This window comes from Balaenoptera ricei, chromosome 9, assembly GCF_028023285.1.
Source record: "Balaenoptera ricei isolate mBalRic1 chromosome 9, mBalRic1.hap2, whole genome shotgun sequence".
NCBI lineage: Eukaryota > Metazoa > Chordata > Mammalia > Artiodactyla > Balaenopteridae > Balaenoptera > Balaenoptera ricei.
In genome coordinates, this window is record NC_082647.1 from 29,702,139 (window position 1) to 29,717,239 (window position 15,101).

Here is a 15,101-nt window from a genome sequence, read left to right on the forward strand (position 1 = left end):
TGGGGACTGGGAAGGAAATGGGCCAAAGCTAGGCTGTCAACCAGTAACACAGGTGAGACATTCATGGGTGGCTTCCATGGTGACGCCAGGGAGACGGAAAAGAAGAAACCAAAGACGCAGCTTGGGAGCTGGGAGTTCTTGCTCAGGCAGGCGGGGGTTAGGGGGTGGTGCTGAGTTGGCACCACTGTTTTTCAGCAGTGGCTGAATAGTAGTCATGTATTTGTGAATTAAAGTCTCCCTGGTTCTCACAATCGGTTGGTAAGTTAATTACGAAAAGTTTTCTAGTTGATAGAAAAAAATGGTTATCAATGGAAACTGCAGTCTTCATGTTTTAAGAAAGAGTGCTTATTTTCAACGCAGATAAAATAGATATACTTTGCAAAAAAAAAGGCATAATAATGTGTCTATTTTTCAGGTTATTCTCATCAGTGGATGCTGAAGAATGGTAAACCGCTCTTAAATAAGCACTGTATTTGTTCATTTGTCATTTTGGAGTCTCTCATTCAGTAAATAGTAATTTTGTTAAACTTTAAGGGTCACAGTTAAATGTTTAGCCTTGATTTTAATATTAGATCAGAGTCATTTTCCATGGTTTGCTCTTTTTCATAAATTATTGCTTTGCCTTTTAAATAAAATTGAAAGGAAATAGAATGAGACCAGGGTGGGCAGGGAAACATTTCTTTAGCTTATTTTGAGAAAAAGAATATTCTTTCTTTGTCCATTCTGAACTTAGACAATCTATTTTTTCTATATGATACTGAAATATTTAACAATTCATAAAAAACATAGCATTTTACATTAAACTACCACCTTAAATACAGCCCTGTAATTTTCACCAGGAACCTTGTAAAATATCATGACTCTACATGCATGAATACTAAAACAAGAAAGACCACTCCAAACTCACATGGAAATGCAGCATTTCACACAACGTATTAAATATCCAATATATCAAATCCACAAATTGATCATTATTCTGATTTAGATTCTTTTTTCCAGTTAAGACTTTTACTGTATAATTTATTATAATAGCCTTACAGGTTAAACATAACTAATTGAGAACAGAATTCAACTAATCTGACTGCTGAAATAGCACAATTGTCAATATATTGCCGCATATTTTAATTTACAACATATAAAGCTGCCATTTTGGCAGGAAATGCATATCCATATAACTGCTCAACGAACTTCTTTTTCAATGTATGAAAAAATGTCAACGTTAATAGTATGAAAGGAAACAGAAGCTAATATTATTTCTGAGATAATTTTATTGCCTTAGCTCTTGGGCTTTGGCAAAAAATATCTTGTTTCAATATATATCATATAACTTAAGAACATTATTTACAAAATATTAAAAAATTTAACAAAATACTGTACAAAATACTGTCTTTACACATTTAAAGGGTGCTTTTCCTTACAATGTACGAGAGCCCTTTATATTTCTACCTCTGATTTTCCCACATGCTTTCAGGATCCCTTCCTACAGTATTTCAGAGCTGAGTTTTTAACAGTGGAAGCTGGTCTATAATGAAAGTGTGAAGCCAAAGATAAAGGTTGCTATATACCTTACTGATACTCTTGTAGATCAATTCTCCTGGTTAAAAGTCACTTAAACTCCAAATCATACATTTTGCTTTTTACATTTTGCTTCTTACATCTTGCTTCTTTTGTTTTGTCACGAAATATCACTAACAAACATGTTTTAGGGGTGTTATATCACTTATGAAGATTCTTTCTGAATGAATGAAAGTGTTAAGTAGGCACCCACCACTTCTGTTAACCTGTCCCAACACCTTCTGTTTCTATGCACCAACACTTAGTATGATTTCTTCATAAAAAATACTCAGAGAATGAGATTCATGTTTACTGCTCCTTGCTGCTCTAATAGATGTCTTTTAAAAATGACTAATATTCACCCACCACTATTGAGTTCCATAACCGAGTTCCATAGTCAAGGATCTTATCCTGAGTATGGACCAGGTCTCTCGGCATGAAGGCTCTTTCCTGTTCTTTCTTGCTTACGAGACAGTTTATCTTCCTTGCCCCTCAACATCTGTTCCCTAAACCACCAACATATGAACTCAAACTTTTTCAGTTTTAGAATCCCAAGAAATCTACATGCCTAGTGTGTGACATTGACATCGATCAGGTAAAGGGACTTCTGAGAGAGCCTCGAGGATCTGCGAATTCTGAGGAGGCAGGCGTCAGGCTCCCCAGCCCAGCACAGTGGGAGCCACTCCCGTTGTACGTCTGTCACTGGGGACTCTTGCCCAAGGCTGGCTGGAGTGGTTACTTGCAAGTGTGGACATCAGTCATGCTTTCACACCTCCTGCAGCGGACATAGCAGCACCAGATAAACTTGCACTCGCATCGCTCCACGTGCCTGACCACGTGGGTGTTGTAGCCCCTGCCGCAGCAGAGGAGGTTGCAGCCGTCTGCGCCCTCTGACGTGCGGTTGCACTCTCTGCCTTGGGTCCCTGGGATCCCGAGTTTCTTATCCTCTACACAGTAATTAGGAGACTTATTAACGTAGAGCAGATCATCCTTGTGGATTGGTATTTTCCTCTGATCTTTCTCTCTCCTGTGCATTTTCCTCTTTATTTTGTCTGAGATTTGGACACTGTTTTCATATTTATCCTTCAACAGACGGCCAATCTTTTCGAAAGAAGACATGGTTTTCCAGCATGTTTTCACAGCACAGGAGCCGGAAACTCCGTGACACCGGCACTCTAATGACATCAACTTGGCGACAGCCTGAAACCAACAGGAATTGAGTGAAACATTGTTCATGAAGTGTTTTACTCAACAACAGAAGCACTACCAGCCTAATCACTTAACTTTCTGGATCTGTTTACTCCTGTATAAAAACGATGGTTATATACTTCAATTAAAATTAAATAAAATAATAATAGTTTTAAAAATACTTCAATTAAATAATAGAAATAAAATAATAATAATTTTTAAAAATAAGGATGATTTTGCACGTAAAGGATCTTTTAGGTTGCTTAGAATTCAAACGTTTTGTCCTTCTCTTCACCCTACAGAACAAACCTTTCTGAGTCTAATTTAAAGCTGCAGACCAGGCTAATAATGTTAACAGAGATTAGCTGAGATAACAAAGGGAAGCTACTTTTATTTCTAGTCTCTCATTTAATTTTGGGTGCGAGAGGATGTTCATTACTGCCTCTATGTTCCTGATACCGTTCATTTTAGCACTTTGCTACTCAGAGTGTGGTTCATGGGCCAATAGCACCAGTAGCACTTGTGAGAGATACAGACCCTCAGGCCCCTCACCAAACCTGCGGAATCAAAATCTGCATTTTAATAAGATCCTCAGGTGACTTGTATGCCCACAGAAACACCTGTGGAACTTTACAAATAACCCCTGAGATTCTTATTTAATTTGTCAAGGTGGGGTCCAGGCAATGACTTCTACAAAGCTGCTCAGATGATTCCAAGAGCATTTAAGGATGAGAGCTACTGAACTGACAGTTCTCAGGTTTGATCACTGCAAAAGTCAGTTATATTCACAGGGGTTTGGGGGGATATGCAACCCCCTGGTCACAGACCACATGAGAAATCCTGACTAATCAACTTAAGTTGGTCGAAAGAAGGGGCTGGAGAGTGCGGTGGCTCCCAGCCAATTCTTCCCCTCTTCTGGAAAATTAATTCAAAACATACGTCCTATTCTTGAAGGATCAGTGGCACCCTCCTAGCATAGAAAAGGTATAATATTTATACGATTTTTCAATTCTAAGTGCCGAGTTATTCTGTTCCGATGGAGGAATTCAATGAGATTACATACATGGGTTAGAATCCATTGCCTGACACACATTAAGGTCAAAATAAATTCCCCCTGTCCCTGAAGAAGAAGGTACGGTAAGAGTTGAGATAAAATTTCAGATGGGGCTAACCGTGCAAAAACAATACAGAGATTTCTAAAATAAAAGTTTACAGTTCTAATTTCTTACATACCGGCCAGTCAGCATAACTTCCTGCAATCCCCAGAGGATGGCAGAGCAGATTAATAAATCGTCAGGACTAACTGGAGAGTTGACATTCTGTCAACAGGCTGGGTAAAATAAAAAACGGATCTAGCCATTCGATAACTTGGAAATTATGTGTGTAATCTCGCCAAAGAAAGGAAAAACCCCACCGCTTAAATTCCACTTAAAGTTCTTATCAAAACTATAAAATGACAGGGGTTTCTACTTTGTTATTTTGTACCACAGTTGACATTGACATGTTTGTGGAATGTTACATTTCCTAACAAATTAACTAAAGTTTCTGAACTATCTAATGAGACAGAGTATTTCAAACAATTTGTTATATTTGCAGCCTTGAATGAGAGCATATGGTATTGATTTGTGTAATATTCAATACTTTATATTAGTGTTTAAAATAATAAACCGAACAACATTTAAACACTGTATTTTATAGGATATGACACATATGCTTGTTTTGAACTCATGAAACTAAGAAGCCAGTAGATATGTCTATTTCTTATTATCTCAGGTAAAATTTACCTTTCAATTGAAAACAATTTGGCACACAAGCTTATTTGGTTAAATTTATGGCATTTGATATTCACAAAGCCTTCAATTTTTAAAAAGTCTCCAGGCAAATAAATGTTCAAATTAATGCGATCTGCCTACTTTTGTTCAGATTTTAAGTGCCCAAAGGATATGAGAAAAAGAGAGCTCAATTAATGCCAGGTAACAAAAAAACAAATTGTCCAAAGAAAGCCAAAAATCTAAGAAAGTAAGTTTATGTGTTTAAACCTGATCAACACTCGTTACAGTCATCACTTAGTGATTTAGAGCTGCCTCTCGCTCAGATTCTTGACTGAGGAGCTGACTTTTCTTTTATTAACCAGTTCAGACATCACCTATGGTGTTGCCAATTTGCAAAGCATGGAGGACAGAATAAACGCTCACCAAATACTCATTGAATGGTTAGTCTAGCTCGAACAGTTTTAACTCATCCTCTGTTGGTAATCTGAATAAAGAAGAGGTAATAAAGACCACTTTCTTCAACAAAAGAGTCACTGCTAGGAAGTCAATGATATTGGGAGACCCTGATCTGGCTGGGTTTTCCTCCAATTCCTCAGCCTACAGCAGTGCTAGGACACAAGAGTGACACACTACTGCACAGGTGTGAAGGATAAGAGGGAAGACTGATTTTGAATCCAGGGGTACCACCTGCTGAATCTGTATCCGAATTTTGGGGAGATTTTCCTGCCATAGAAAACTAGAAACTTTTAAATACGTGGAGTTAACTAAACTTTTTAGAGATATTTTTAAGGAATTTAATTCTATTATCTTTCAATTCCATTACCTTTTTGTCTTTAACGATAAGTATAAGAAAAGAAATAGTATTTTTATTATATATGTGAATACTATTCATATTGATATTCTAGGATAGAAAGACAAAGAACTTGACATGCAATTTAAATGATTATACCCTTCTAAGACTCCAAGGAAGAAACTTGGACAAATAGGGATAAAATAAAGCAGTGCAACCACCACTAGGAGAATGTGATGAAATGCAGAGTTCAAGGGCAGATAACATGTACACACACACACACACACACACACAGAATTTAACACTCAGAGCACATTTTCATAAATTATTTTACTTGATTTAGTTTTATAGGAAGAAATGCCTTGCATATAGTAAGTAGTTCATGAACATGTACTTGCTTATTATTCTAATTTGACAGAAAAATAAATAGCCTGGTTGAGACACTTGTCTTCCATAAGGATAGATGGTAATATATGATATAAAGTCTTTATATGCAGCAGGATAATTTTGGTAGAACAGAGAAAAATGAAAGTGGAAAGTACAAATATATTTAAGAAAATTGCATGAACACTCCAAAAAATATATATTCTGGAGCTTTTCAGCTAGGATTCTTAATTGATGTCAAATAGCCATTCTGAGCTGCAGTGATAGCATAGTGATTTTCTAACAGGAAAAGTAAGAGAATAGCAAGCGAATGAGTTGTGTGTGGTTATGAGAAAATTCCTTTCTCTACTTCACTGAGTTGTTAAGGTTTATAATGATATTAAGAGAGGAACGTTTTGTTAATTATTGCAAACAGATGTGCACATTTAGGTGGAATATTTTTAAACTATGGGAGAGCAATTAGGAGCATAGCATTTAATCTACTGGGTTTCCTATGTTAAATTTTGGTTTGATAAATTTCTGATGAAGTGAAATAGGAAAGATGTTTCATTAACACTTAATGTAAAACCAGAAACTGTTTGAGAAGTGGTCTAAGGAGTTAGTTTTGACTCAGAGGTAACACAGCCGGAGGTGATTGTTTTTCGGTAGGTTGCTTTATCCAAACTTTACAGAAATGACTAAAAAAAAAAAACAACTGTTATGGAACATTTTGTGACATTTCATTTGTCAACTATCAGATGATCTGTTTAAGTTTTTATGAAAACGGTGACATAAATTGGATGGCTAATTGTAGTATTCCTATTTCTCTGACCCATTTTGTCCCTTTCAGTCCAAAAATATATATGAACCTGCTGAAAAGCAAAACACTTGTGTGTTGTTCAAGTGCTTGTAAATATTCTTGAAACAGGTTAATGAAATTTAGGGGTGGGGCCCATGCCACTTTTTTGAGTTACCCATCATAAAACAAATTATGGGGTAGGGAAACGTAAAAGTTTATGAGGTGGACATGGGAAGAATGGAAATATTTTAAGCACACCAAAAGAAATACCCACAAATATTCCAAGTCACATTATTCTCAGAAGTTCTGCCCCTGGAAGACATCTGTTAGACAATCACCATTTGGCAACATTATTCTTGGAGTCATAACTTTAGGAATGGTGTCAGAAACCAAGTGGGAATTAGAATATTTAAGGTCAGAGATTAGAAAATCATCTATTCTGCTCACAGCACTACTAAGCGCCAGTACCCACATTTCTCTGAACGCTTTCCTACGTTTTGAGTTTGGGATTTTGAGATGAGGAAAATCAACTCAACTGAATGCAGACCTTGAACCTTACTCAGAAGGATATACCTATTAGATTAAACTCTTAATTGTCAATATTGAAAATGTAGTATTTTGTTCTTCCATGTTAGGTAATATCTTGGAAACCTGGTTGATTTTTGTTGTTGTTCCGGTGCTGGTGGTGGTGTTGGGTTTGTTTTGTTTTGTTTTTTAACCACCAATGGAAAGAAAAATATTAAAATGTTTTGAATTGTAATAGTTCATGAGAAAAGACCAACGAAAACATCAGTGTAGTACCCTCAAAATATCCAGGTAATATTTTGTAATATTTTAAGCTTCCATCTAGACCAATGTGGAAAAAAAAAATTCAGTAGAGAAAACTGAAATTTACACAAAATGTGTATATACCTAAAGGCTGAATTTTTTTGGCAATATTAGAATAATAGGGAAAACCTCAGTAAAGTGAGGAGATTGTTTTATTGCCGACAAACAGTGGATTAAAATTGATGCTGAATGGTTGTATGTTTCTTTAAAAAAAATCAGAATATAAATAGATCAAAGTTAATAGTTACAGAGGCAAATATTGCTACCTAATTTGAAAAAAAGCCACATAAGACGGAATAAAACTAAATAGCTGTCTAATATTGCTAATAAAAATACATTTTAGAATACTTTAGGACTTTTCATAAGTCTGGAGATAACTTTATTCAAAAGAATGAATTATAACATGAGTTTGAAGTTTTTTTTTCTGATTAAAGTTTTTTTAGTCTCTACCAAATTATTTAAAGAATGACTAAAGAAGATTTAAGGTCTAAGGTGATACTAAATATTCATTCAATTGTTTTCTTGTTTTTAAAATGTATTAATTTGACTTGATGTTTTTCTCTAGTTTAGACTTTTAAAGAACAAATGTTAATTACCTTTAACCTCTTTTATATTAATATGTTAGAAATAATAAAAATTCCTTTATTGGATATTATTTAAATTGAAGCAAAAACTCATTCATTTAATTTTTTTTTAATGTAAAACTTTATCAAGAAGAGACCTGTGCATAACTATGGTGTTAGCAGGAGTTACTTTAGTGAGATAAATTAACTTAAAATTTCAAACAAAAAAATGAAAAGCTTACATAGCTATTTACTGACTTTCCTATTTTCTAATCTTCCGTTTTGAATCAATATTCAAATAGAACTGAATAGTCAAGTTTGAATTTGAAGTGTTATGGTGATATATTTATTGAGTTTTCGGTTTTTGTATTTTAAACCAAAGTGGTTAAGTAAAGAAAACTGGCTGAAACTTGCAACTATTCCAAGCAAGTTCCATTTATTCACTTTCCAAAAATGTAAAACAAATGCAGCATATACTTTAAATATTCCTAAGAGATACCGCAACTCATTTTAATTTATTGCAGGAGAATGTGGCAGATTGCAATGACTACTTTGGGACCTTTACAGGTTATTGAATATTTACAATAATATAGGATATGTGGTGATATTCCCATCCTGAAAAGATTATTACAAAATAGAAAATCTATATTCCTAAGAGAGGTTTTGACTGTTTTTGGAAAGTCACTATGAATTACCAAGTAATTCAACTATGTTGTAGAACTCAAAGCTTATTGTGTCAATATTCATTAAGGTAAATACATAAAAGTTAAATTAAGCTACAAATTTCCTCCATTTTAAGATAATTTAGCATTAAAAAATTCATAAAGAGGTTAATTAGATGTGAGTCTTCAAATTTCCCTCTCCCTAGATCTTTAATATATCTATATTTTTAAATATCAAAATATTTAATATATCTATAGTTGCTTTACATTTATCTGTATTTATCAGTTTTTACAGTGAATCTACATTGCTTTATAATAACATAACTAATTCCCTTAAATAAATTTTGTTTTACAAAAAATATTGAGTTGTGTATTCTCTAATGTATTCAAGAATGTTTTGCTAGAGAAAGTAAGGACAGAACTGATAACTTCTTTAGATGCCATTGCCTACTAAAATATAGATTTAAAAATATAATGGAAATTCAAATTTGAAAAAATGAAATTTGATTCAGTCCTGTTAGAAAGGCAGATACTGTAAGTCTTATTCTGGCTCTGCAACTAACCATCTAAGAGGGTGGAATAAAATGACCCAACAGGCACTTGTACTTCTGTTATTTTATAATTGGTGTTTTAGGTATACGAAATATACAATCACAAATATATTCTATAACCAGATTCAACTCACATCAGATGTAAACTTAAACTAAATCAATATGGTCAGTACAGGCTCATGAAATAATATGTATATATATATATATATATATATATATATATATATATATATATATATATATTTATATATATACTTGCTGTTATACATATACAATAAACACACATATAATTTTACATATCTATCTATCTATCTATCTATACACACACACACATACATATATATTCTTAGACTGCATGCGTTTGGTTTTTAAACCATTTGGTCAGATTGATCCAGAAGTGTAATCCTAGTGTTATTTACCTAAAGGCACTGGATTTCTATTCCATTTTCTAATACATACCTGCCTTCCAGCTTCATTGTTATGTAGGTTCATTGCTAATAGTACTTTGCTTTCTTTTCCCGTGGTGTTTCTGATGGGGAAATCTAGGAACTTTCTGCTGAACCACATGCCATACTGGACATCATCAGAGCAGCCCCCCCAGTGCCAGCCTTCACTTGCTGAGCCGCCGTTCTGCAAGGTGGTGTCACAGGAACACTCAGTCATGTTGCCTGCACTGCATGACCTGGTCACAGAATGCACCAGGCCTGCAGCCATCACAGCATAAATAAATGCTGTTTCCTTGGTGCCTAGAATAAAACATAAGTTGCTAAATGAATGTCATACCGTTCTCTGTTTATGTTCATAACAAAGCCTTCTACTTACCTTCTTATCAGGGAAGCAACTTTTCAATGGATGCTTTAATGAGTACATATTTAAGCAAGGACAATTTCATATTGTTCTCAGCTTTTAAAAAAGCAACATTAATTTTCAGTATGATTTTCCTATATTGTATATCATAAATTGTCCTCATACCTTAATATCATCTGTTTATTTTTAAAATTTGAAATGTATGTCAGCATCCAGCTCAGCACTTAACAGACAACAAAAATTCTATAAATACACGTTGAATTTAAAATCCCTCGTATGGATACGTAAATAGTGATACAATGCCCAAAGGAGTCCCGCTTACCCTTCTCGTTAAATTTAAAATGTGTTATCAGAAAACACAAGGTGAAAAATTTGGTATGACTTTTGTTGTATAAAAAATACACGTCAGAATGCAAACTAAAATTAAGCAAAGACCAAAGCAATTAGGAGATAAATGTTGCAGTTTCCTTTCACATCAAAGACTGATTTTTAAAGGATATCCTGAAAAACAATATTAATATGAAAGGTAAATACTATAGAAATATTCTTATGTACAGTATTATATCCTCTTACAGTATTAAAGGCAGCTAAAGATAATTGAAATGTCATCAGCAAAAAAAAAAAAGAATTGTTACGGAAAACAATTGAATATTGAATATGGATATAACACACCTGCAATAGGTTTTGAGCTAAAATCTTTGCAAATTAAAGTCCCATTAAAACAGTAATAAAATGGTCTAGAAGGGACTCAGCAGGCGACTTTTTTTCCCCCGCTTTGGAGATGTTTAGATTGGAGTAGAAACGTTATCACATCGTTGTCCAATAAACCCTTTCAACAGCAGATGCCTCTACATTTCAGCAACTGTGAAGAACACATCCTCTTCTTCTTCTTTTCTTTTTTTTCTGCAGGGAGTCAGGGCTCTTTCGGAAGGGTGTGCCGGCCAAAGCGCAGCGGGGCAAAAGCGATGCTTTGGCGGCGGCGAGTGTAGGGACCCGGCGGGGAAGGGTCAAAGGTGGAGGGGGAACCGAAATGAATGTGAAAAACAACTAAGGATCTTTCAGCGCCCAGGGCCTGAAATTCTTTGAATCTGCTGATACCTCTGTACCTTTATCCTTACCAAGTCACTGCTAGGCCGGTGGAAGTGGAACTTTGTTTTACTGCAGCTTCCCGCGCCGCGGCTGTGCGCACAGGAGGGAGAAGGTAGAAGGAAAGGAGTAGAGGGGAGAACTAAAGTAGTGCTCGAGTTAGCCTCACGTGGGGCTGTCCGGGACAGTCCCTTTAAAATCGCCATTATTCCGTCTTCCCGGTGCTGTGAGGAGCCAACCAACTTGGGGCTTCGCTGCAATTAGCCAGTGCGCGGTGCGCAGCGGAGCTGCTTAAGTCAAAGCAGATGCGGCAGCGGCATTCCCTGCAGCCGACATCATGTTTCTCCAGCTGGTCACCCACGTAGGGGGGCGCTACGGGGTCCGAGGGGTCGGCGGGGTGGAGTGTCAGCTTTTCCCCAACTCCGGCCGGGCGCCGCGGGAAGGAGGAAGAGCTACAGCTCCACGCGCCCCGCTCGGGACCTGGGGTGTCACCCCCTCCAGGACCGCACCTGCACCCCGGGTCTGGCTTCCGTCGCCCCTAATTTCATTGCACTAAAGGACCTCTCTGGGGATTTAGGGAGCGACGGGACCACGCAAGCACTCTCTATTTACAAGAATTGGAGGACCTGCCCTCCGTCCCGCGCCAGCTGAGAGCGTCCCGGGACTCACCGCTGCTCAGCTCGTAGCCAAAGAGAGGGCTGGCGTCCGGCGGGGCGGCGGCGGCCACCAGGCAGTTCCATCTCTCGTGTCTGAACTGGCTCCTGCACTCCTGAATGCCCAGCCGGGCGCCCTCGCAGATGCTCGGCAGCAGGTACGGTTTCCTCTTGCACAGCTCCTTCTGGCGGCTGTTCAGCGGCAAGTTGGCGCAGCCCAGCTTCTCCGGAACCCCAAAGGAGGCGATGCCCAACCACCTGTAAGACACGGCCGCCCCTAGCGTCAGCCGCTGCCCTGCTCTCCTCCCCAGTCCCAGATGTTTACCCGAAATTTAGGTCGCCCGCCCTAGGGTCCCGCCTCTCCTCTCCAGCCTCAGCTGAAAGTTCCCTGAGGCTGGGCATCCCTTTTGCCACAAACCCCGTGCGCCCCTGCTGCCCCCATACTCACATCCAGTTTCCTTGGGCTCCGCAGGGGAACAGCGCGAGCAGGGCTGCCCACAGCGCGCACAGGCGGGACAGTCCCAGGAGCGCTGCTCTGTCCATGGCCCCCGCATGGAGTCCCCCAGGCCCAGCCACTCCTCTTTGACCCTCCCCAGCCAGAGGCCCACCAGGACAGAGGTCAGTTCCCCAGCACCAAGGTGTCCCTCGCCTCCTTTCTCCCTGCAGACAACGTAAAAAGAAGGCCAGCCGTAGTAGGGGCTCTCAGCAGCCTCGCGAGCTGGGAGCAGCGTGAGGAAGTTGGGAAAGTAGCCTGGGGCACTCCTCCCGAGACGAGTCGAAGATGTGCAGGAGATGCGGGAGCGCCCCTCGCATTCCAAGGTGAGAAACTTCTGTTGATGTAGCTCTGTCTCCATCGCCCCCGGCCTCTCCTCCCATCTCCTCCCCTTGGCCGCGCCTGGAGCCTGATTGGCCCAGCAGCGGCCCCTCATCTCATCAAACCGGGACCTCAGGCTCCCATTGGCTGAGAGCAGGCTCCGCGGGGGGCGCTCGGGCCCGCTGTTCCCCGACAGCCGGTCCAGATCCTGTGTTCCTGACCTTTCCTCCTGTCACAGTTTCCTGAGAGCGGGTCTCTGCGGGAGGGGTATTGATTCAACCCGAAGATTGATAGGGGCGCTTCTGTCTTAACAACCCTGGGTGAAGGTGTGGGTTGAATGGGCGATGTTTGAGCTCCACCCACCCCAGTCTCATTTGGATTAATTACCCTCTGGGTGGAGTGGATGGAAAAATCTCACTGCCCCCGTTTCTTTCCTCTACTTCACCTCACAGGAGAATAATCTTTTTGAGTCAGAGTTGGTACCAAAAAATTGACCTTTCAACACCCTGCTTGAGGTCTCAACGTGTCAGGAGACTCTAGAGAATGAGTGAAATACTTGTCAAGCTTGAGATCGATCATCATCTGTGCAGGCATTTCCTTTTATCGAAAGGGAAGATTCCAGCCTAGCATCTAATCTACCATATTTAAGTTGTGTTAGGTGATTTCGTTTTACGGTTTTGCTTATTTTCCGTAGTCTTTGAGACTGTCAGAAGGTGGAGGGCACAGAGAGAATGTGAGTGAGAGCTGTCTGGAGAGCTCTAGAAAAATGAGGGCTGTGTTCTTTCCCTTCTCTCCAATGCACACTATGTCTCTCTTGGAGACTTTGGACAGGGCTACACATTGAAGACAAATTTTAAAAGCTTACTTATGAAACACCTACTGTGTGTCCACTATTGTGAGAATTTATGAAGATCCCTTCCCTTAAAGGCATAGCCTTTCTGGCCTTGTCTCCAGCCATGGAGACCAGTCTGAAACAAAATAATTTGAGATTATCAGTAAAGGAAAGTATAGAATCTGGCAAGTTACTGTTTGGAGCCAAAGAGTTCGGAAACAGGAGAATGTTCTGGTGCCTGGAAGTTTAGAGAGTTTAGTTAACCAGTGTTTTCCAGGATAGAAGATCTCTGGGGAGAACTCTGAATTCAGGCGGCACATGCTTAGCTGTGGTATCAGAAAACCCTGTCTCACCTAGTTGGTGACAGGAAGTGTTTATGAGAGGCATCACCTGCTCCTCAGAGGACTTCTGAAATGTTAGTAAGCTCTCAGGGTATACCACCTTAGTGGGTTCCAAAATCTAGACTTACTCAAGTTAAAGATTTACTTTATTAGCTTTATCCTCAAATAAATGATTTTATTTGCTGCATGTCTCCTATATCAGCCCAGAGCAATAAAAGCTCACTGGAATTCCCATCCTATCCCATTCATTCCTTTATCCACCAAGTATCTATTGAGTGAACGCTATGTACCAGGTCCTAAAGCCACATTGTAATTTTTAGAGAGTCAAGATGATGATAGGGTGTAGTTACTCATCCAGAAATATTTTGGCTAATGGCTAGTGGCCTCTCTGAAAATCAGAGGCTTCATCCAAGCTCACTTTATTCTGTGAGCCTCTCCATGAGGGATAGTGGAGCATTCCCTGCTGAACTCCTGCCATGGGGCCCAGTACACGAGATCCTGGTTTTGAAAACAATTTACTGAACAGATTAACAACGTGGTGAGGAACATCCCGAGCAGATATCTAAGAGGCCCAAATGGTGAAACTAGAGCAGAGGCTTCCTCTGCAGGGGTATTGGGGAAGAACTGGGGGAGTGGAGAACACGAATACTTTAGGTTGATTTTTCGAGCCAACGATGGTAGATGTTTTAAGGAAGTTGCTGGACTTTTTTCCTTTAGGAAGATATACTGAGCCTCCGTTATGGGTTAAAAAGTGGGGATAGCACTGAGTTAAATGGTAGTGAAGTTTATAGCCCAGTTGGCAAGACAGACAAGGGGGCAGGCAATCACAGTCAGAGCAATGAATGCATTGGGGAAGTATTGTGCGCCGGGAACACACACTGTAGGATTACTTAATCTAGTTTGGGAGTGGGGTCATTTGAATGTTGCCTTTGTTGTTAGTCTAGGGATCAAACACTGTCCAGGCGTCCAGATAAACCTTTAGAGGGGCACTCACAGTATTCTATTCTTAGAGTCTAAGACCACTGGTTCAACTAGTTTCAAATCCAAGGCACAGTTTCAGGGCCTGAGTGGTCCTGCATCTTTTCTGTGTGGTCTAGGGCCTTAGGGGTCATTCTGTTCATATCTCTAAAGCAAAGGAGACTTACTTCCAGGAGATGGTCCAGCTGAAGAATTAAGCTTCTTATTCAACAAGCAGACATTTGAGTGCCTATTTTGTGTCATGCACTGAGAGCCTACATGCCCCCTGTGTTTTCTCTCTTACTCTCTGTCTCTCTCTTCTCACTCCATGCAAAGATTCAAACCCCTCATATTGGTGCTCATTTTATAGATAAAGAAATGAATTTGGAGAGACTAAGAAACTTGCTCAAGGCCACTCAGCTAGAAGATAGCAGAGTCAAAAATCGATCTTATTTTAGAGGTCTTGTTCTTCCTACCACAACGTACTGCTGCAGAAGTTGATTAAAAAGCACTGCTTTTTTTTTTTTTTTCCTTTTTTTGA

The 15,101-nt window shown here is 39.2% G+C and overlaps 1 protein-coding gene across 1 annotated transcript; it reads right to left on the reverse strand.

Annotated features, from left to right (window-relative positions):
* Positions 1-1,372: 1,372 nt before the first annotated feature.
* On the reverse strand, positions 1,373-12,432 carry WNT16 (Wnt family member 16). Its single transcript, XM_059933521.1, has 4 exons — positions 12,065-12,432; positions 11,633-11,874; positions 9,530-9,816; positions 1,373-2,754 (listed from the first exon to the last, which is right to left on the reverse strand). Exons 1-4 carry the CDS (start codon positions 12,157-12,159, stop codon positions 2,290-2,292), a joined length of 1,089 nt encoding a protein of 362 aa, XP_059789504.1. The 5' UTR covers positions 12,160-12,432; the 3' UTR covers positions 1,373-2,289.
* Between the last annotated feature and the right edge of the window lie 2,669 nt (positions 12,433-15,101).

Excerpts from the sequence above, each read along its gene's own strand:
- WNT16 (XM_059933521.1), bottom strand. The coding sequence starts at position 12,159 with ATGGACAGAGCAGCGCTCCTGGGACTGTCCCGCCTGTGCGCGCTGTGG. Across the intron at positions 11,875-12,064 it reads GGAGCCCAAGGAAACTGGAT|GTGGTTGGGCATCGCCTCCT; the intron begins GTGAGTATGGGG and ends CGTGTCTTACAG. Across the intron at positions 2,755-9,529 it reads ACAATGAAGCTGGAAGGCAG|GCTGTCGCCAAGTTGATGTC; the intron begins GTATGTATTAGA and ends TGTTGGTTTCAG.